Source organism: Homalodisca vitripennis, chromosome 6, assembly GCF_021130785.1.
Source record: "Homalodisca vitripennis isolate AUS2020 chromosome 6, UT_GWSS_2.1, whole genome shotgun sequence".
Classification (NCBI taxonomy): Eukaryota; Metazoa; Arthropoda; class Insecta; order Hemiptera; family Cicadellidae; genus Homalodisca; species Homalodisca vitripennis.
The window spans coordinates 99,276,514-99,299,357 of record NC_060212.1 but is presented as its reverse complement, the minus strand read 5'-3'; the positions used below and the strand labels follow the sequence as shown (position 1 = coordinate 99,299,357).

Sequence of the window (22,844 nt, the reverse complement as noted above, 5' to 3'; positions counted from 1 at the left end):
ATTCTAGGAGTTTTTCAAATTCATGTAAACGACTTTGTTGAGTTGTTGTTCTGTAGGTGTACATTTGTTTGTGAAAAAAGTACTAAATTGGGGATGTTTAGTGAGCTTGTTCTATTCACTGTTTCAGGGCCTTCAGGGTGACAATGAGCTTACAGGTTTTGAATCATGTTAGTAAACTGATACCTGACAAAAGTGCACTCTCTAGAAAAATGATGAAACTGATAGACATAGAGTCTGTGGTCACTAGTGAGGTTGGAGAGGGATCTCGAGCTGTGGATACTATCGTGGACGCTGTAGCAGAAGTCATGAACAAGTGTCCATGGAACGATCAACCATTAGATCTCAGTGACAACGTTAAGGAACATTTGATTAAGTAAGTCCTTAGTTGCTGTTTTAATACGATAATTATAAAATTAATTTGAAATATTTTTAAAGAAAAACTTAAAAAAGGAAAAAATATTTTGGAGAACAAGTTTTCTATTTTAATTATAAACATATTGTGGCTTGCTTAGATTGGACCAAATTCACTGAACCGTCTTGCAATACACTTTTCTTCATGATCCATTCTAGTATATTGTATCAGGCTGTAAACTTTGTGAATGTAGCTGATTTTGCCCATGATTTTTATTCTGATTATAACATAACTCTAAAATAAAATTACACTTATCAACCACATACAACTATAGCAGTAACGTAGTACTTGTGTTCGTGCTCATATGTTCTGCGCAATCAAAGTTTTGACATTTTAAACTCAGAAACAATTCATGTCAGAATGATCTGCATAATTTGAGTAAAAAGAGACACTGTGTAAAAGTATTAACTTTTGTTTCGGGTATTAAAAGTTGTTTCAATACCGATCAATATCTCAGGTGTTATATAGAACTGAAAGGCTAGAAGGAAAGGTAAATAATTAAATGCTTCCTTTTATAGTATTCACAGTCTTTAATAATTGATATTTTATTCATATTTGCTCTCAGTTTTACTTTAACCCTTAGCACGCCGTAGACGGAATAATCCGCGATGTTGTTAGGTCTTATAACGCCGAAGACGAAATAATCTGCTGATCGATAAAAATATATTTTATTACTGTTTTTGAAATTTATAAGCTCAATATATAAGCCACAATACTAAGTAATGTACTGGCTTGACCAAATAATCCAGTTGCAGCTGTCAGCTGGCCACAGTAGGTTAACAATAAATTGTTTTGTTGCCGGCAGCTGTTCTCCCACTCCCGTCTGTACGCCGATGACGATACTATCCGCCATTACTGACTGTCAGTGGAGCACGCATTGTGCCTTTGGGAAGTGTTCTTACGTTGTCATTCCTTATACAAACAGTTGTAAAAAGTTATTGTTACCATGTTTTAGGTGTTATAATCAAGTTTTTATTGGTTCTTTTCTGTTGTGTAATTGAGGCTCATCACTCAGACGATTCTGATTATGACGATTTTGTTGCTAAAGTTTTGAATGCTATGTTTTCTAGTGCTTATTATGAACTTATAAACTAATCAAGATCAGCATATTACACTTTATTTGTTTTCTTATCCTTGTACATAGTTTTAATATTTTTCATCACTCTGTAACCTGAATTTGATTTTTATTGAAATAATCCATTATTATGAAAAAAATGTGATTATTTTAATGCAAGTATTACATTATTGTAAAATTTATTTTTTGTTGTGTGTTATTAGTCATTAGGAATGAATAAAAAAAATAGCTTTAAGGAATTTTCATTTTCATTTTTTTCACCTTAAATGAGCGTAATCTAAAAAAATACTAAATTTATATCGGCGTTCAAAGGGTTAACTTTAACAATATTTTATAAGGCAAAAGTATTTTAATAGTTTGATTCATATTTTTTTTATCATTACTTGACATTCACCTTTAAGTGTGTTGGTGTTGAAATATGTCTTCCTCACCACACAAAACAAATATCATGGATAGTATGATAAGAAAAGCAACATAAAAATTAGAAATTCATAGAAAATATAGAAATGGTAGATTTATTTTAGATTACAAATCAAACATACAATTATAGAAAACTAGCTGATCCGGCCATGCTTTGCTATGGCTTAGTTATTATTACATACAAATTATGCATTGTTATGTATTGTATGAAATTCAAGTACAATAGTATATAATAAGTAAGTAACATCAAAATTCTGTATGGCTTACATTTATATGAATTAAATGTTATCGATTATGTAAGAAAATATTGATTCTTACTCCAAACAATTATCTTATTCTAAATTATAACTATTAATTAAAATTCAATTAAGCACAATGTTTTTAGTTTATCTGTCTTGTGCTGATATAAATAAATTAGATGGTTTAGCTGCAAACGAACATTGTTTGGCCTTGAAATTTGTTATTGGTTTTCGTGAATACTAAAGGAACTGGGAATAGAAGTCTCTTGAATGATGTTGTGGTATCTGACGATATCATTGGGATAAGTGGCAACTGGATGGTTGCTTATCTGCGTATTTTCTTACTCTTTGCTAAACAGCGGTTGCAGAAAAGGTTGATACAAGAAGTGACGTTATTATCAAGCTTACTCTATGCTTTTAATACTATAAATGTAAACAAATTGAAAATTGTGGTTAAATTAATTAAACATATGGTTAGTACCACTCAGTAAGTAAAGCATTAAAAATGTAGAGGGTTTGATCTCGAATGCTTGAGCACAAGATAAAACATACAATTAGAGCGAGTGCCAACAAGCCACATGGACTGGATGCTTGTGCTCGCTGCTGCCGTGTGTGACCTTGACCGACCCTGTGTGTGCCAGACATAACTTCCTCGATCTTGATAACTATACTATGAGTTTTGATCATATAAAATTCATGGGATTGCATCAGGTTAACTGAAAAGCAAACTCTACACATCCAGATTCAATATACATATTAACATTATGATTATTATGTGTGAAAATGACCACAAACAATTTATTTTGAATCTATGCTTCAGGTTGATGGACTTGCTGACTGCGCTGAGAACGTATGGTTTAAATATTGGAACAAAGCAAATTATCTTCTTGGTCTTGGTTGGCATCGCTTACGATTTGAGATCACAGGGTGGAGTGTTGCACTGCATCCTCCAGCATATTTTAGGTTTGTACTTTAACTTTTATTTAATTTTATAAAAAAGGTAATATTACCTGAATTCCTTAATGGCTTCTGTCAAAGTGATATTTACAAATTAAGTGATCAACAAGGCATTTTAAGAGAACAACATTTTTTAGAACTCAACCATATTCAGATTGTTAAATTGTCAACTTGGTTTTTATAAGTAAGGTTTTTTTACACTCAAGATTTTGATTTTCAAACTTCCTTAAGGTGAGTGTGTGAGTGGTTTTTACTACAATCGCTTAATACATAAACGTGTGCATCAAACCTACAACATGCAGTCCATATGCAATAACAAGCTTTAACCCTGGATTGGTAATTTGTCATCTTCACAATGAAGCAAAGCACCAGTTTTTGTGAACCACGTCAATGGTTAGTTAGTCCCAATCAGGGTGTGTGAGTGGAGGATATAGGCACTATCGCAATTGTTTCAGCACTTTCTGTGGTGGAGTAGTTGCTCTGACAAATTCTTACAGTGTACATAAGCTTTACGGTTATATTGCGTAGTCCTGTTGATGAATCCTTGTTTTATTGAGAGAGTTGTGGCGACAAAACAATACTTGATGTGTTGTTTTACTTCTTCACTCAAAATGATAGTGTTAAATTAAATTTTTAAATGAAATATTTCCAGTTCGTGTTTTAGTGCTTTTTGTTTTGCTTTTAACCACAATGTATAATCAACTAGAAAAATAACAAGCCAGAAATAATTAATGAGTGTTACAAGCCCTCCTCCACTAAAGGAGGGCTTGACTTGTTGGACTAAATGTACCACAACAAAATTGTCAACCAACAGAAAAAGAAGGCACTTGCCTCTCTGCATTTTTTATGGAATGATCAATATTATTTTGGTTGATTCCAAAATCCTATGTGCATAAAAATTTATCCAAATGAGAACGTCTTCTTGCAAGAAGGCAAATTGCTGAACTCAGTTGTCAGCTTCTTCAGCCTTGGATGCAACATTGTTTGCAAATGTCTAACTTGAGCAAGCCTCTTTAGCAAATCATTGCAAAAAATCAAGTAGAAAATCATCCAATCCACTGAAAGAACAGCAAGACAAAAATATGCAGCTTCTTTCCTTTAAAAAAAAAAAAAAAAAAAAAAAAAAAAAAAAAAAAAAAAAAAAAAAAAAAAAAACTGGTGACAACCCACTTCTGCGAGAGTTGTTCTTGAGTGATGTGTGAAGAACTATTGTGCAAGAATGCACAATCTAGTTTAAGTTAATAAAACTATCTGTCTAGTGTTACATTTAAAAGTTTTGTAAAAAATAAATATCATTTTTGTGAAAAAAACTGTTGTTTAAAATATTTAAGTCTTAAAGTAGTCTTTCAGGCAAAGCTTTACCGGTAACATAAGATTTTAGAGCCTACCAATGTAGGGTTAAACAAAGAATTAAACAGTATGTTGTACTGGAAATTTGATCTGTCGGTGTTGTTAATAATAATTTAAAATTAACAAATAACAATAAAAAGGTTCTAAGTTTATAGGGTTAAAATTGTTGCTGGTGTTTTCGTGATAATATGTACCAAGTGTATGACATGTACTCTGTACAGGTTTACTGGATGACGGTGAGTCACTCGTGGCAGATAGTGTGGACCGGCGTGTGCTGGTAAACTGGCTGGCACTGGTGGTGCCGCTTGGCTACACGGCACGCCGACAGCTGGCACAGCTCACGGTACAGAAGGTGGTATCCACACTGGACCGTTGTGTAGACGGTATGACCAGTGTATTGCAGGCAGACACTGATGTGCTCCACGCCTTGCTGGAGACACTCACACAGGTAAATGTAGTGTAGAGGCAGAAATAGTTGTGTTTCTGTGTCTGTGTCTGTCCGCACAATGTCTTTAAAATTAGACTTTAAATTGTATCCGAAACTTTGTCATAGACTAGCACAATTTCTCATTTATCTGCTGGGGAATGTAAAAATTCTTTTATGTATGAATTTTTATCTGTCTGTCTGCAGGACATCTCAAGAAAGAAATGAACTACAGAGTTGAAACTCATTAGAGTTAAAGCCTGTTACATGATGTGTAATTACTCTGTATCTCTCTGTAATCTCTCCATACTTTGTAATTACTCTGTAGCAAACTAAATGTGTGGTTTTTGTAACTGAAAACTATGAAACTATATAGTTATAGTTTTTGTATCTTTGGTGATAAAATTATGTTTTTTACTTTGTTTATTTCGTTATTAGTAGGTGTATGTTTATGTATACGCACATTTAAGATATCTTGATTTAAAAGTATCGTTTTTATAAGATAAATGTGAAGTTTTTAAAATTATGTTTCAATTTTTTAACTTTATGTTACTAGAAGTAGATGGAAAAACTTTTTATGTAAGAAAATTTCTATATTACATTAAAGTACATGTATTTAGCAATGAGATGTGCAAGTTTGGAAAAATAACACTACAATTTTACAAATATATATATTTATAATTATGAAACAAAGTATAAAAACTACTTTTGCCATCAAACGAATAATTATCACTTGGTTTTTGAATTTTATGAACAGGTTAGAAATATGTTTTAATTATATTAATAAAACTTATCCTACAATATTTAAAACATAAGGTACTGTTTAAAATGATTTGAAAAAAAATCTTATTTGAAAAATTAAAATCCTTTAACATAAGAAGGAACTGTGTACCTTTAATATTGTGTACCTAAAATAACGAGTTCTTATAATCATGTAAAAAAAATAATCTACTGTTAGAAAAACAAATGGTTTAATTGATCAAATAAAACTAAAAGAGCTATAAACTATAAAATATAATAATAAACTAAAACTAAAACAGATTATGTGCATCCTCCGGGTGCATCTCCACCACCTCTTCCTGTCAGCTTGTCAGTAGCCAGTGACTCAAAGACCTCAACCATAACATCATAGCGAGTGAGAGGTTTCTGGATGTTTAGTTTATATAAAACATAAGAATTCAGGACTATCCATCCAATAATATTAAAAATAACTTTTTTCCAGGGTTTGAGGGACTTACGCTCGACTAAATAAGTATATAAAATTTAGTCGGTGCCGTCAATTCCAACCATCCCCATGTTATATTGATGTACGATCATCGGCTTAGTTTTGATAATAAGTCTCCTGTTTCTGTTAACTGTATATCTACCAGTTTTGCTTCACAGTTGGTCGACATAACCATAAATTGTGATTTGTTAGAGCAGTAGGACGTGTTGTGTGACAACCAGTGCCACTGTCTTCTAAATAATGCAATTTTATTCACCATTTAAACTAAACACAGTAATGGAAATATAATATGGAAATATAATCTAGCCCCTGTAATAGGTGGTACCATGCTGGCTGTCAGAATGTTCCTGATAAAATTCTGAAAAGATGGACAGGTGATGAAATAAACATATGGAAATGTAGTATTTGCAGAACCACCACACCAACTAATTCCAACTCTTCTACAAGCCCAGACATCCTGTACACTTCTCTAAATGAACTAGAAAGCAGCCTGAATGAAAATAATACCCTAAATAATTTAGAAAATAACGATGAGAAGTTGCAAATGGCTGCAAAAATAGGAGCAGCTCTTCTGGAAGAAAATAACATCTTAAAAGAAAAAAACATTAGACTAGATGCTAAACTAGAAATGTTGGAGGAAAAGATTGAAAAACTGGAAAATGAGGAAAATAAATACCTTAAAAAAATAGAAGATCTACTACAGAATGTTTCCGAGGTACAAGTGCAACTTGAGAAGGAAAAAAAACTTCGCTTAGACACACAAAATATTTTTGAAGAACACGACAGTAAACAGGGACAACTCATCGATGACTATGCAAAAATGATAAACTGCTTGCAGATCACAATTAAAACCCTTGAAAAAGAAATGAGACCTCAAGAAACCCAAAAATCAGAACTGCCTACATACATGAGCAATGAAACCCAAACAGAGGCACTCTCACACTGCACCCCTCGGACCACAACCTGCTCCTCAAACTTACTAGTTGAAATTGGTCAACTGAAGTCAAAACAGGACAGCCTGGAGAGCGCAGTTAAGGATCTGACATCACGGTTTCAGAGTATACGCACGGAAATACCTACTAACTCAGAAAACCAAGGCACAGTTATAACACAGAGTCATAACTCAATCACAAACAATATGCAGGTTAAATCAAACAGGAACTTCATCTGGGAGGGGAACCAAAAACTGTTTCAGCGTCGCACTACAAGTGGCCAAACATCATTGTAGAACCATACAAGGCCTGGGACCTATGACAAGCAATAAGCCAATAAAGACCAACGTCACTGAAGAGGAAGCTGAAGTTGGCAATGAGAACTGTACTCTAACGGCCCAAACTACAACACTGAGAGACACTGGAGGCACCATGAAGCCTCCAGTTTCTGCTAAACTCCTAGCACCCAATGAAACATACTTGGACTTCTTCAATAAAAATGCAGAACACTACAGGGCAACATCAAGAGCTGCAGCGGAGGCTAAAGAAAATGCAAGAGAAATTTCTAAATCTCAGCCAGCTGATAATGGCTTAGTTACTGACACGTTACTAGCAGCACCTACGTCAGGACAGAGCCCGCCTTTTTTAGACAGAAGCTTCAAAACAAAAAGCCGCTACAAATCACGGCTTATCCTAAATTCAATGCTGAAGGAGCACATAAAACACTAACAATATTTCACCAGAATGTGGACAGGATGACAAATAAAGTAGAAAGAATAAACCATGAACTAAGCACCAGGAAACCGGACATTGTCATCCTCACTGAGCACGGGATGAATAAGGACTGTCTAGAAAATGCTCGACTACCGGGGTACTCCCTCGTCAGCAACATTAGCAGAGTCAGCCACCAAAAAGGAGGAGTTGCCATTTACAAAAGTAACGAACTGGGAAATGATATAACAAGCCTTAATATTGAAAACCGCAGTATTGAACTCACATGCGAGATCACATGCATAAGTCTTAGAGTAACAAAATCTAATTACCTCTATATTCTTGGAATCTATAGGACAAGTAGCCATCTAGACACTACTCTGGAAATCCTAACAGACCTGCTGGATGACCTCCTAACGCAGAACAACCCAATACTGATCATGGGTGACATCAATATTGACTCCATCAAAGAACATACCCAGAAAACCAAATTTAATGAACTCCTCGCCACTTACAATCTGCACAGACTGACACTCCCAGCGACAAGGATTACCCACAACACTGCAACCTCAATTGACTGTGTCTGCACAAACATGGCACAGCATGACATTGACGTGGAGGTTGTCCACACAGGCCTCTCAGACCACACTGGGCAATACTGCAGCATGGCAATACCAACACAGGCAAAAAAGACACTAATCTCAAATCGCAGACACTTCAACAACAGAAATCTTGAGAACCTTAGGCAGCTTCTATCGGCTCAGGACTGGACAAGTGTGACCTCAGCGAGCGGTATGGAGGAAACCTATACCAACTTCTCCAACATTATGACTTCTGCCCTAGATATAACATGTCCATACAAAAGATCTCGGGCAAGGCACAGTACCCAACGAGGAATAGTAAATGACACAGAGGCCCAGACCTTAAAAAAGAACTTCCAAATTGCTTGGCAAAAGTACATTCAAACCAGCAGAGATGAGGACAAAAGGGATGCTGTAAAAATTAAAAAAAAATATGACTTGAAGCTCAGAACCCTCCGACACCTGGCTAGCGAAGAACATATACATCAAGCCAATAACAAGAGTAAAGCTCTGTGGGACATTGTTAATGGCGAGAGAAAACCAAAAGGTGAACAGACATCAAACCTGCAATTGCGAATCAGAGGGAGATTAGTAGACGACCCTAAAATAATAGCTGACCACATTAACACCTACTTTGTTAATGTTGCTAATGAGACCCTTAAGCAGAATGACAGTGTAACTCAAATGCCCCTAGACATGAATGACGTCCCAAGCTTACAAACCATGTCATTACACTCAACTACGCTCAAGGAGGTCCAGAAGATCATTGACTCACTAAAACCCAAAACCTCAGCTGGAAATGATGAAGTGTCAGCGAAACTATTAAAATACTGCAAAAATGAACTATCTCCCATTCTTGTTCATATAGTCAACAAATCTTTCGCCCAAGGAATCTTCCCTTCTGGCTTAAAAAATTCCAGAGTATATGCCAAACACAAGCAAGGTGACAAGCTAGAACTTTCAAACTACAGGCCAATCTCACTGCTCTCAACCTTCTCTAAAGTAATTGAGAAGGTTGCCCTCACCAGACTACTGGAACATCTAAAGTGGAATGGACTATTAACAGACAGGCAGCATGGCTTTATCAGTGGCAGATCAACAGCGACAGCCCTCATTGATTTAATTGAGCGCACTGTAGACCACCTGGAAGCTGGGGACACTGTTATAAGCCTATTACTGGACTTTAGCAAAGCCTTCGACTGCCTGGACCATGACTTGATAATAAAAAAACTGAATGCCCTTGGAATACATGGAGTGGAGGCTAAATGGTTTAAAAACTACCTCAATGGAAGAAGTCAGCTGGTAGAAGTAGAACACACCCTGAAGAACACTATCACCTCAGTCAGATCAGACCTGCTTCCAATCCAAAGAGGAGTCCCACAGGGCTCAGTGCTTGGCCCCGTGTTGTTTGTCCTATTCACAAATGACTTACCACAGTACCTCCAAAACTATGCGTACAGTGTAATGTATGCTGACGACACAGTGCTGCTAACAGGAAAGAAAAACACAGAAGACCTGGAAATTGACTCATATATTGCACTGAATGTGGCTGCTGAATACTGCATAAAAAATGACCTTGTACTTAATGAGTCTAAGACAAAGCAGATTGTTCTGGGAAGAAACAGAGAGAAAGTCTCGGAACTCCCCAACATCACAGTGACCAGCGAAGTGAAGCATCTGGGGATCATCATAGATGAAAAGCTATCCTGGAATGGACACCTGGATAGGCTTTGTCAAAGACTGAGCTCAGCCATCTTTGTAATAAGGAGGATTAAGACCATCAGCACTCAAGCAGCCAGCAAAATCGCATACTATGTACTGTTTGAGTCACACCTAAGGTACGGCATTGTGGTCTGGGGAGGCTCAACAGCAAGAAATATACAGCGTGTACTGATCATACAAAAGAAAGCCATAAGAACAATATATGGGCTAGGCACAAGAGACAGCTGTAGACAGGCTTTTAAGGACTTACGGATCCTCACAGCACCCTCCCTTTATATCCTAGAGGCAATACTTCATGCCTCTTCTCGAAACCTTACAAGACACTATGATAGGCATGCTTACCAAACTAGAAATGCCACTAACTATACATTACCTCTACACAGGTCAGCACTCTATGAATCAAAGCCTACATACGCTGGAGCAAAATTTTTTAACAACTTCCCAGAAGCACTGAAGAGTATCAGCCGCAATCTGCTTAAGAAGAGACTGACAACCTGGTTGCTGGACCAATCATTCTACAGCCTGGAGGAGTTCCTGAATTGGAGAGAACATTAACCACAACTGCCTAACCTGGAAACTACTATTGACAAATTGTAAAATGCTTATACTGTTTGACACCAATTCAGATCTTGATGATCTTGTATTAAGTTCTATTAATAAATAAATCAATAAATCAAGAATATTCTTGAAGCAAATATAGTTTTGCAATAACTATATTGATTTTATTAAAATTGGTCGGTAAATTGTTGTGCATTTAACGAAAATGTTGAGAGCCAATATAATGGCCCTCGGCGCTCAAGGTCCGACCCTGCCTGAGCCAATATATTGGCCCTTGGCGTTTCATGACTTCCTTGGCACTAAAAGGGTTGAGCAGGGTTAGAGGCGTAAAATATATTTATGAAATTATAAATGAAAAGGAATGAAGGTGAATGTTGAACATTCAGTCATTGGCAGTTGAACTTTCAGAATAGCTTTGAGGGAGGGAACAAATACAGTTATTGAGATAAGGCTCATGCTTACATGGGTTAAAACACAACAGATTAACTTCCAGCACAGCTTTGAGGGAGGGACCAGGTACAGTTAGTGAAATACAACTCATGCTTACATGGGTTAAAACAATAAATTACCATATAGTACAGCTTTGAGGGATGGAACAGGCACAGTTATTGAGATAAATCTCATGCTTACATTGGTTAAAACACAACAGATTAACTTCCAGCACAGCTTTGAGGGAGAGAACAGGCACAGTTATTGAGATAAGGCTCATGCTTACATGGGTTAAAACACAACAGATTAACTTCCAACACAGCTTTGAGGGAGGGAACAGACACAGTTATTGAGATAAGGCTCATGCTTAAATGGGTGTAAACACAACAGATTAACTTCCAGCACAGCTTTGAGGGAGAGAACAGATACAGATATTGAGATAAGGCTCATGCTTACATGGATTAAAACACAACAGATAACGCTTTGAGCTGCACCACTTGTGAACCACTTTATTTGGCACAAACCCTGAAGGGTGTAATGGACCATGCCACCTATAACAGCCTGCCATACAATATGAGAGCTCCAACAACAATGCGACCATGCCATTGGCAGTGGGAGAAGCAGCGGTACCGTGAAACTTAGTAAATGAATAATGGACTTAAGAAATAGTTTTTAAGTTAGTTATTGACTCTTTACATCCAATGTAGGATGGTCTACAAGGAGTTGGGCAAAAAATTTTAACTTAAGTACTTGTACATTATTTTAAACGAACAATATTTGAGAGTTAACTTTATTTTGTTTTATTTTTTCTAGGTTCATGAAAGTAAGACATTAAAGAATAAGGAAGAATTTACCAAATTGGTAAGGCAATTAATTTCCTTAGTGTCACCAGTTGTTCTGAATAAACCGAAAGCAAAGTTTTTGACAGTTTATACTACTGCATTGAAAGCTGAATATGTATACTTCAAGGAAAAGCAGCCAACTTTACTTCAGAGTCTGACTGTCTACTTAGAAATATTGGTAAGTTTTTTATGTATATTTAGCAAAAATAACAAATTTGAGTTGTTCTAAGTTTTTTTACATTTTTATAATCATCCAAATTATATTTCAGCTTGTATCAAACAGTTGTATTAAATAGAAAAAAATACACATTTATGGGTATACTTTCAACACATTAATAATAATTGCTAATATAAAATTACTATAACATTTTTATTATTAAACTGCCATTCATTATTTGTACAAAAAAGGTAAATTCTTAAATTCGGACCTTAGCGTTTGCACATAAAAAAAATTTATTGTTGGATTTAAATAAAAAAATATTTCCAGAAATGTAATATTTCTAAAATATAGAAAAAAAACACAATCTTGTCACGGGGAATTGTGTGCTCCCATCGCACTGTGATAATATGTTAGTACATTTCCCCTTCAGGAGCAACTAACCACCACCTGACCTCTCCAGCCATGTTGGATGTAAGAGAAGGAAAAAAGTTAATCTTCAAAATTATTAGAAGACATTAGAATAAAACTAATAGCTTGTTTTTATCTCTCTGTTTGCATACATAATATCTATACTCCCGTTCACTTGTTATTTTAATACATTTGTACATTAAACATAATTCATTCACTTGCAGTACAAGAAACTTGTGGAAGAGCGGCTGGTAGAGTCAAATGCAACAGAACTGATAGACTTCACGCTCAGTACAAAGGACGGGATAGACCCAGACATTATTAAGAATGTAAACAGGTTTTTAACCGATGAACTTTGCAAAGTGAATCCGTGTCCAATTTTGTGTTACCCATCAACAGTGAAACATTTCCTGGAGTCTCTTCCCACAGACAGCTTTGAGGACCTTCTCTGTAAAATCTACAAAAATCAACACAAGGTATGTAGTCTATAGATTGTGTCTAAATTGCCAGTAGCAGAAAGTGAGTAAGGATGTAAACAGGATCTTATATTTTGTACTTAATGCTTAAAGCAATCCCTTAAACTTTTGAGGTTTCAGATGTTGAATTAGTGTTCTGGATTATCATTATTGATTAAAATTATTTTCATATATTTTACTACAGCTAAAATGTATCCCTAGAGCTGCTAAGGGTCTCGATCGAGATTTATTTGTCATGGCACATCACTAGCGTCTTGGTTTAGACACATTATATCGCACATTGTTTTTGCATTGTTAAGATTACATAAAAAAGTTTTACATAATATATTAAAGTATATCATTGTCTTCAGCCAATGAAACCCTTAGTAATATTTAAATGTAGAACAATTATTTTATTTCCACTTGGATTAATATTAGTGGCACTGATATTTTGGCTGAACTACGTCATTTATATTTATAGTAATTGTGACATTTTTATTTATAATTCTTTTTATTATAGATTTGTTAGTGATGTAAGTGTATGCATTATGGATCTACATTATATGTTATGTATTAGCAGTGTTTAAAACTGACCTTGCCCTCATCAAGAAAAAAAACTTTGATGTGTTTCAATATAAATTGAATTTTTTTAAAGTTTTTGTATTTTACAAATTTTGGACTAGAGGATATAATTGACATTTTTTGTAAGTTTTACTGTTTACATATTATTATTCCTTATAATTAAATGATATACAGTATAATACTGGTATATTGTGTTAAACATTTTTTTATCTTCAAAAAACTTTTTTGAATATGCTAACTAAGGCTGAGTGGTTGAGACAAAATTCCCACCAGTTGTAGGGTTGAAATTTGTACACAATAATTAAAAAATGTAAATGTATAGTTTTTTATATTTAGTATTTGGTGATGTATTTGCACATTAAAACAATTTATTGTTCTATATTTTCAGAAAAGTAATATTTTTAAAATATAGAAAAAACACATATCTTGTGTTATTACCCAGGACAAATAACACCAATGCCTTTTACAATGATTAAGAACTGAAATTGACTGTCATGCCTATTTTGTTTCACACAGAGTTTAACGTCAGGAGATGGATCTTGTAGTGTGAGCAGTGTGTGTGCCAAGTGGAATGTCGTACTCAGCGCTCAAGTGGATAAAGACAAACTGCTGCTGAGACACAAGATGGTGGCCAGAGTGTTGAGTGACTGTCTCCCACTCCTGGAGCAGGATACTGCCTCAGTCGAGCCTGTTGTCTTGCAACTTCTACATTCTATCTCAGTTTCTAAATCTGTAAGTTTACTTCACGTTTTAAACATACTGTATTCAATTTTGTGGAGTAAAGAGGATTATGGAAACAATCCTGTAAAAGGATGAATTTGTTGATTCACTTAGTAGTGTTTGTCTTCTCTTTATTTGATGCGAGGTTATGTTTTTTTGAAGATCAGAGAATCTTAGTTAGACTTATTGTACCTGTTAGTTAGGTGGTGCTGTTTATTTATCTGGAACATAAGATTCTACATATTCCTAATATTTGGTGTACACTCTCTTCTGGAAAAGAAAACGGGTAGATTTTGGCAACTTCTTTGATCCATCAAAATATAGAAATTGTAGCATATAAGATCTGCAGAATGTGTATCTAATGCCTATAGAAAAACTTGTCATACAGTTGTAAATTAGTACTTTATTTGAAGTTAGCTATTGATATAAATATTATAAATATAAAAAGATAGCAGGTTCTTGGGCATTTACCTTTTCTTCTTTGCGTGGTCTTCCCTAAAATATAAGGACTTAAGAATACAAGAGTTAACAATCCAAAAAACTTGACACTAAATACTCTGAAATCAAGTGTTACAACAACAAAATTATGGAGAAAATGATGTACTATAATTATGTCAAAAAATGATATGCAGAAGGCAAAACACCTTGTGTCACCTACAAGGCCGTTTTAACCTCACTAATGCACTAGGCACATCAAACAACTGCGCCCCTCATACCTAAGGCTCTGTGGGGTATGGAATACTAAATGGTAAACGCTAATAATAGATTGTTCAAAAACCCAGCAGAGCATTTCTTTTTGAGTTCTAGATTTGCCAGGTTTGGTTCGGGAGGGAATTTCCCTTAACTCCCGTTCTTACCATTGGGTCTTGACTTTTCTCTTTTGTTTTTTGTTTTTTTTTTAGAGAGAGAGAGTTTCCATTACCCCCCACATTTGGACTCACCATGTCTCTTACTGACAAACAACAGCCGTAAGGAGTTCCATGGTCCAAACATTCTTCTTCAAATATTATCAGTTACCTTACACAATCACAGACCACCCTCTTACCCTTTTTTCTTCAGAATATTGTTTGCACTTAAAGTCATCGTATGATGATTCTCGCTGTTTACAACTTGTTCAAGTTTCACCTTCTTGTCGATTTTTACCATCTGTTATTTTTTACTTTTAGACATCCTCTTCCTCTTTTGGTTCATTGTCAATGCAATTACACAACAAAGGTTTTCTTAGAGCTTTGATCCTTGCAAAATCATTATAAAAAAAGGAATACGGTAGTTTCAGTGCAGGCTTTTTCAGCAGCAAAACAACCAGTGAAGCTTAAGGAATTAGCTGCACATGGAATAAACTCAACAAGGTCATTTTTGTCCCGTATTCTTTCTCGGAGACCAGATTGCACTCCCGACATGTTGGAGGTATTGTCGTAGCTTTGGCCTCGACATTTTTGTATGTCTAGAACAAGTTCTCCTAGCAAGTTAGGCTTTATGGGAAATGCTTTGTAACACTTGTACTAGTTGTTCAATGGCACAGGCTTTACTGGGTGAAACATATCGTAGTGCTGGTCGATGTGACAAACGTCTGGTGTAGAGTCAACAATAAGCGAAAAGTAGCCTCTTGTTTCATTTCTTTTAAGACTTCTCGCAAGACTCTTTTGCTCATAATGTCCATGAATTCTCTATAAATGTCAAAATTCCCCGCAGGCAAAGAGAAAATTTGTTAGCCTGCTGAGTGATAGACATCAATGACGATCCACCAAATTTCATGGTTGAACTATCCACTATCATAGAACTCATTCTGGTCTATGTAAAAATAAAGTTTCATGCAAAATTCAAAGTTTAGAAATGAAATCTTTCTCGAGATATATTCACATGATACATTGACATGTTTTTTCACTAAATTAGGTTTTATACCAGTGTTTCAGTAAGCTAATGAGGGAACTATAACATAAGAGAATGAAGTCAAATATTGTCACCGACTATCAACATTGACTCCAGTCTATTATATTTTCTTTTTACTCTATGAATAAAAGCGTCAATTTTTAAAATCTCCTATGATTGTACATAGTTTGTTTACAAGTTTATTTATTCAGCTATTTTCTCGTTTCCATCATGTTTAACCATTAAGACTAATGTAAAAATATTCGATAACACTCAGCCAAATCCCATGCGGTGACAGCCTCCATCAACAATCTTTTTTTATATAAAGGAAACTTTTAAAGCCTGACATAAAAAAATTAAACTGAATTATGTTGATTTGTTAATAAGTAAACTTAGTTCTGTAGAATGTTTATTCTTAAAGCTAGCATGTATAATATGTTACTTCTATTTTAATATACACTTTATCACAGTTACTGTATGTATGGTATTCAGCTATTTCTTCAATAATAAATAAAATACTAAAATTTAGAGTTTTGCTAAATTCTCTAAAATTCTTGTAAGCCATGTAGTGAAGTTGAAATTAAATATTTCTTAATCACATACATAGGTTTTAAAAACATTCTATAGTAATTGTTGAATAATCAATCCTATTTGAAACCAAATTAGCGAAGTATGGAGATTGTTCTGACGGTATCCTCATGGTAATGTGAGATAAATCCATTTCTAACCACTAAATAAGGAGTATTTGTTTTAAAACAAATAAAACCGTAACTCGAAATTACATGCACCTATTGCAGAAGCTATATCTTTGAATATCAGCAGTAGTATCATATTACAAACCAACTGTGAATATTTTCATCAATCTGCTACTTGTTCTGCAGGTGATCCTTGCCGCTAAACTGTTGGACCACATCCTGGTGATAGTCGGACTGGCACCCACCGACTCGAAGCCTCACCTACTACCCCATGCTCTCGCTGTCCTGGGAGCCCTGCTACACTCCCAGTCCGAGCTCATCTATGACAGGATCCCAGCTTTCCTCCAGAGGTTACGGAAACTCATGATATCATTGGTCCTGGTGGCGGCTGCCGACTCTGTAGACAGTGTGGCTTACAACAACGTTATCACTGACAGTATCAACCAATTCTCCAGGTCAGTTGGATCACAGCATATGTGAATGTTGAATATAGCTACAGCTGGTCCTGGTGGCTGGTACATACTTACATACAATTTTCCCTTGGCAAATTGTTAAATTGTATATTCACTTAAGAGCATAATGAAGTTGAGGCCAAATTGACCACCGTACACAGATTGAATGGTTTTAAATTCTAAACTAAATTAAATTCTTCATTTCTTGCTGAAAACTTAAATTTACAGCAAGTATATTTTGAGTAAAAACACATCTTAAAGCTGTTACAAAACCCTTAGCAAATTAGCAAAAATAGGCCTGTTGGCACAGGGAAAATAAATGACCAATTCTAGGGTTAAGTATTATAATTTCATTATGGTATTTAAACATTATATCAACTTGATTGTTTTGTATTTAAAACAGTTTTATCTCTAGACTAATTTGTTGGTTTTCTTTCCACAGAATAATCAAATCAATTGTAGATCAACATTCAAAACATTTTGCTCGGATAGCTCCGTACCTGATAGCTGACGTGTTACAATTTCTGTCCACACATTCGATTCATCCTTTAGTCAAGGTGAGTTAGAACTGAAAGATAGTTATATGAATACTGTTTTTACTTTTAGTATAATTAATGAAATATACTTTTGTACGTAATGTTTAGTGTAAAGTCAAAAAGAAAAAGCTAGAGCCTTATCCGTGATTGAGAGTTTATTTTGGTATATCAGTTTCCTGCAAAATGTTCCAGAATTTTAACACAAATAAGAGAAAAAGGAATTTGAGATTTTATAGAGGTAATTGTTAGGCATGTGACAGGTTAGCACAAAAATAAAAGAATATTGTACAGACAATATGTTAAAAATACTTTTAAAAATAATCATTAATCTATTTGAAGAATGAAATTAGTTCAGTATTTAGGTGCTCATTAAAATTAATTGTTAATATTCATTAATAAGTAGGAAATCCTAATACAGGGTGCGGCAAAATAATCTCCCTATTTTTAAATGCTAATAAAAACCAGTTTTTTCCAAAAAACAAATTTATTTATTTTAACTTATTCTATGACATGGGAAGTTTTTTCTACTTTCTTTAAAAAAGAATATCAGATAAGTGGTGGCCGTGGTTATCAATACATTGTTGCAAGTGAATTCTGAAACTGTCGTGGACTTTCTCGAGCATGGCTTGAGGTATGCGCAGAACTTCCTCCCGTATAGCTTGCTTCAGATCTTGCAGGTTTCTGGGGCGATGTTTGAACACCTCGGCCTTTAAGTAACCCCACAGAAAAAAGTCACATGGGGTTTCAAAAAAGTCAAAAAAATCGGGTGATCGGGCTAGCCACACAATGTCCCCTCCCTGAGAAATTAACTGGCCAGGAAACATTTGCCTCAAAATGTTCATTGCTATTCGGGCAGTATGTGCTGTGGCACCGTCCTGCTGGAACCACACATTCTTGAAAGCCCTCTGTTGTAGGGCAGGTTCAAAAAATTCTGCTAGCATGTTGACATACCTGTTTGAGTTCACAGTAACAACATTGCCTGAATCATTGTACTGAATCACGAGGAGGAATTTGAAACGGACGACTGTTGTCTACGGGCGGAGCGTCACTTAAACTTCCCGCTCTCCTGCGTCGATTGCGGCTATCCCCACCATTCTGAGTGCCTCCCTCTACTCACAATAAAGCAATGAAAATAGGGAGGTTATTTTGCCGCACCCTGTACATACAGAAAGATTATTAAATTAAATTGTTTATTAATGGCTATTTCTTGTAATTTTGCTATAGTATAATATGTCACCTACAATGATTAAAACCTCCTAAGAAACGAACATTATTTCATATTATAGTTTGTATATAACTTTTTTAAATATAAACTTTGAAGCTTTAATAAAATTATTAAATGAGATCTGAAGTTTTTTAATAATTTTAGTACTTTCTTTACTTAAAGTAAGAAGCTATTATGTTGATTAACTTGAACTGCCGATCATAATAGAGTAGTTTATTAAAATTTAATAAAATGAACTTAAATAATAAACAAAAAAAATATAAATGTGAATGTTATTAGATGTAATAAATAAATGGAATGTCCAATAAGATGTGTATGCCTATAATGTAAAAAAACATGAGTTAACCTTTATATCGATAAAGGCAAGTAGCTAGTTACATAATTTGTACTGCTGATAAAAAGTTATATTTCAAATATTATTAATGACAATAAAGTTATAAAATAGACAATCAGTAATATGTTATAATACATTCTGTTACTATTTTCGACAGTTACGTTAGCACTGTTTTCCTGGCTTACTTATGACCTCATATTTGAAGTGGTCAAATTCCAAACTCATTGTGTAGGCAAGGCCTACTCGGTTAGAAATTTTCAATTTCAGTGAACCCCCACATTCTTGCAAAATCTACTCTATCATATTGAAAAGAAATATCCCTGGAATGATTGTACAACTGATTGCCTTGTCAATTTCCTTTCTGATGCACTTTCATCCTTAGAGCTGAGGTTACATGAAGAAGTAGGCCTAGTTCCACTCATACTTGAGGTTTGTTCATTGCTAGCAGTACTACTTGTTACATGGTGCCAGCCAACATTCTACCTCTTTTTATACACTATTCTTATTCTAGGCATTGTCAAAAATACCTTAAAAAAATGTATCACATAAAACACAGGCAACTAAACTGGACATATTATTTGCAGTCGTATAAATACAAATAAAGAAAAACAACAGCTGGGATTAAAAACAGTATTTCCAAAGATCTCCAGATACAAAGACTGTAAAAAAAATAATCAAAACTAAGTATTGTAATAAGTTCTGTAGTTCAGACCCGAGCTGCGCAATGGCTTAACACTAAATTTTGCACTTAAAAATTGAGCAAACAAGTGTTAACACATTTTGTTCATGGTCTAAACCAAATAAAACATATATAGTGTTATGTATTGGCGTAAACTAGAAGAGCTAATCTACTAAAATATGACTAGATACAAATATCGAAGAACAATAAACATTTGAAAGTAGATTTCCCTTTAAGAAAAAACAATTGACAGATCTAAATAGTATATTTTTTTTAATTTACAATGTATACACTTGATAAACATGTGATTGCTGTGCCATGTTCCCAGGAAGAGTTGCGGAACTCTGTGTGTAGCCTGCTGACCATCTGTGACGGCTATGGCAATCAGTTGTTGCAGAATTTGTTGTCCCTGGGTGCAACGGAGTTGTACAAGGTCATCAGTTCTACCTTCCGTCGCAGCTACAAATATACGGGAAAAGTGTAATGCTAAAGCCACATTGACCTTGTTGAGCAAGCCATCTTTCATGGCTAATAGCTTCAATTTGATTTGATAAGCACAACAACATCGTAAACCTGTGGTACAACGGCTAATAGTGGCCTAAAACTTTCATTATTGAATACTAGAAGATATCATTACAACAGGCTATGTCTATTGATTTAAAGCTCTTATAAGGACTCTACTAAGGTAACAACTGCTGGCTGAAACCATTTCTTCAAATACAATAAAAATCTACCATTTTTGCCTTTAAAACTGCCTGATTGTGCTACTCTCAACCATACGTATCGTTCCATTACGTGTACAAAGTTCGCAGGGTGATGACCACCTATTCTCTGAAAGTGCTCTTGTCACCATCCCAAATGAGACATATGTGATAGGCTTTTCAGACCTCCTCAAGACAGTACAGACACCTGGCTGAAGGCGTGTTACTATCTTCTGCAAGTAAGCCCACTGAAGAGTTAAGTCAAGTATTACCCAACCTAACTGTGTGTCTGATTCATTCACTACTTCATGTCCGAGATGAGAGTTGCAGTCCATTAGCTTCTCACCTCCTTATCACATTGTCACTGCCATTCTTGGACGATGTGGTTTCTCTCCTCCTAGGTTATCAACTAATCCAGCCAGAGTCTTGGAGTTCAATTGTGGTCTGGGTTCCTTTAGATCTTCCTCTGATCTTGGAAGGAGACAGAGCCAGTCTCATTAGGCAGAAGAGCGGTCATGATGACTCCAGCGAGTATGAGCACTGCCATTTCAGATGTGGTTCTGTATGTGGAAGAAACCATAAGCGCTCCACTCCACAGGATCGGTGGAAGCTTCTGATGGATATTCTCTTTGTTAAGTGTTCACCCAAATTGACGCATAATATAGAAGAACTGATCGAAGACTGAATAGCAGACATCAACAGACTGTGATTACTAGAAAATGAACCTGCACAGCAGCCATGGACATTAGAGACAGTCTTTTTAGTCACATTTGCTCCATTTGTAGATTGAATTTTGTCAATTAATTCAAGTGAAAAAATATATTATATTGTATGAGTAACAAAATAAACAGAAATTATTTATATTGAACATATTGTGTTAAAATATTTACAACATCAGAGTCATACTCTTGTATGTTGTGCACTATACTATTGTAATCTGTAAATTGTAAATATAAGATTTATATTTTGTTCTATGATGTTTATTTTATTAATATTCCTTATTCGACTACAGTATTGAATGTACTTAGAATTATCAGTGTTCCCTACAGTTTTTAATTTTTGAGGAAAACTACCCAATATATTGAATACTCCATGATAATGGAGGAATTGACATATTGCTTTGTCTTAGCCTTTATCCTTTTTGTCTTTTGTTGTATCTGCTCTGATGAATTCAAGTTGGTGTGATCAAGCCAAGATGCTGATTTGCACAAGCCAAGATGAGATAGCAGCAACTTCTCCAATGATACAGACCAGGAGAAAAGATAGGATTCTAGTCTTAGTTAGCACACTTCAGGTTTGTGCAGGCTAGCAACTGTCTATACAATTCCATCCAAGCAATGACCTTAATACTATATTTAAAGATACAACAACCACAACCGGGTTGCTGTTGGTGTAAGCAGACCAACAGAGCAAGTGGCAATAAGGTCCATGAAGTCACATGTATACCTGAAAAAGTACTTTTTTGTTATCTCTGCTCACAACAGGCCATGAACAGACTTTTTTAACAGAGGGCCATGTTTCCTGGGCCTGTTAATTGTCTCTCAGCCATCGGCTTATTGTGCACCCTCTTCCAAGTTTAAGCTGTGTCAAATCCCAGGCTTTTACAAAACCATGAGATCTTCTGAACAATGCTTGCCTGTTCCAATCCCTATTAAGTATGCTGTCCGACTGAGTTAGGACGACGATTTTTGTTATCATTAAACTGTACTATGTACCTATATAATTATCGAGAAAAAAATCACTTCCGGTTGGTAAGTACCAAAGAAAAGCTCTCTACAGATTCAAGTTTTAACGATTTTGGATTTCACTGGTACTGGTTGAGGTAAAAGTGGTACTTAGAGGTTTATTATGTTAGGACGTTTATTTTAGGTATTAATTCAACGTCGACTAATACATATATAATTATCGAGAAACAAAACAATAAAATCACTTCCGGTCGGAAAATACCGAGGAAAAGCTCTACTGATTCAGATTTTGGATTTCACTGGTTGAGTCTTTGAGATAAAAGTGGTACTTAGAATTATGTTAGAACATTGATTTTAGGTATCAATTGAACGCCGACTAATACCTATATAATTATCGAAGAAAAATTGAAAAAATCACTTCCGGTCGGATAATACACCGGAAAAACTCTACTGATAAGAAGTTCCG

The 22,844-nt window shown here is 35.1% G+C and overlaps 1 protein-coding gene across 1 annotated transcript in view; it reads left to right on the top strand.

Moving 5' to 3' along the window:
- The window catches only part of LOC124364635, a 40,406-nt gene extending 18,739 nt beyond the window's left edge, over positions 1-21,667 (top strand). The window contains exons 9-17 of the mRNA XM_046820259.1: positions 128-373; positions 2,967-3,109; positions 4,675-4,901; positions 11,849-12,055; positions 12,670-12,921; positions 13,999-14,214; positions 16,953-17,221; positions 17,661-17,775; positions 20,321-21,667. Of these exons, the coding sequence (XP_046676215.1) occupies positions 128-373; positions 2,967-3,109; positions 4,675-4,901; positions 11,849-12,055; positions 12,670-12,921; positions 13,999-14,214; positions 16,953-17,221; positions 17,661-17,775; positions 20,321-20,476 (1,831 nt within the window). The 3' untranslated portion in view covers positions 20,477-21,667. The remainder of the gene's footprint in view (positions 1-127; positions 374-2,966; positions 3,110-4,674; positions 4,902-11,848; positions 12,056-12,669; positions 12,922-13,998; positions 14,215-16,952; positions 17,222-17,660; positions 17,776-20,320) is intronic.
- Positions 21,668-22,844: the final 1,177 nt, after the last annotated feature.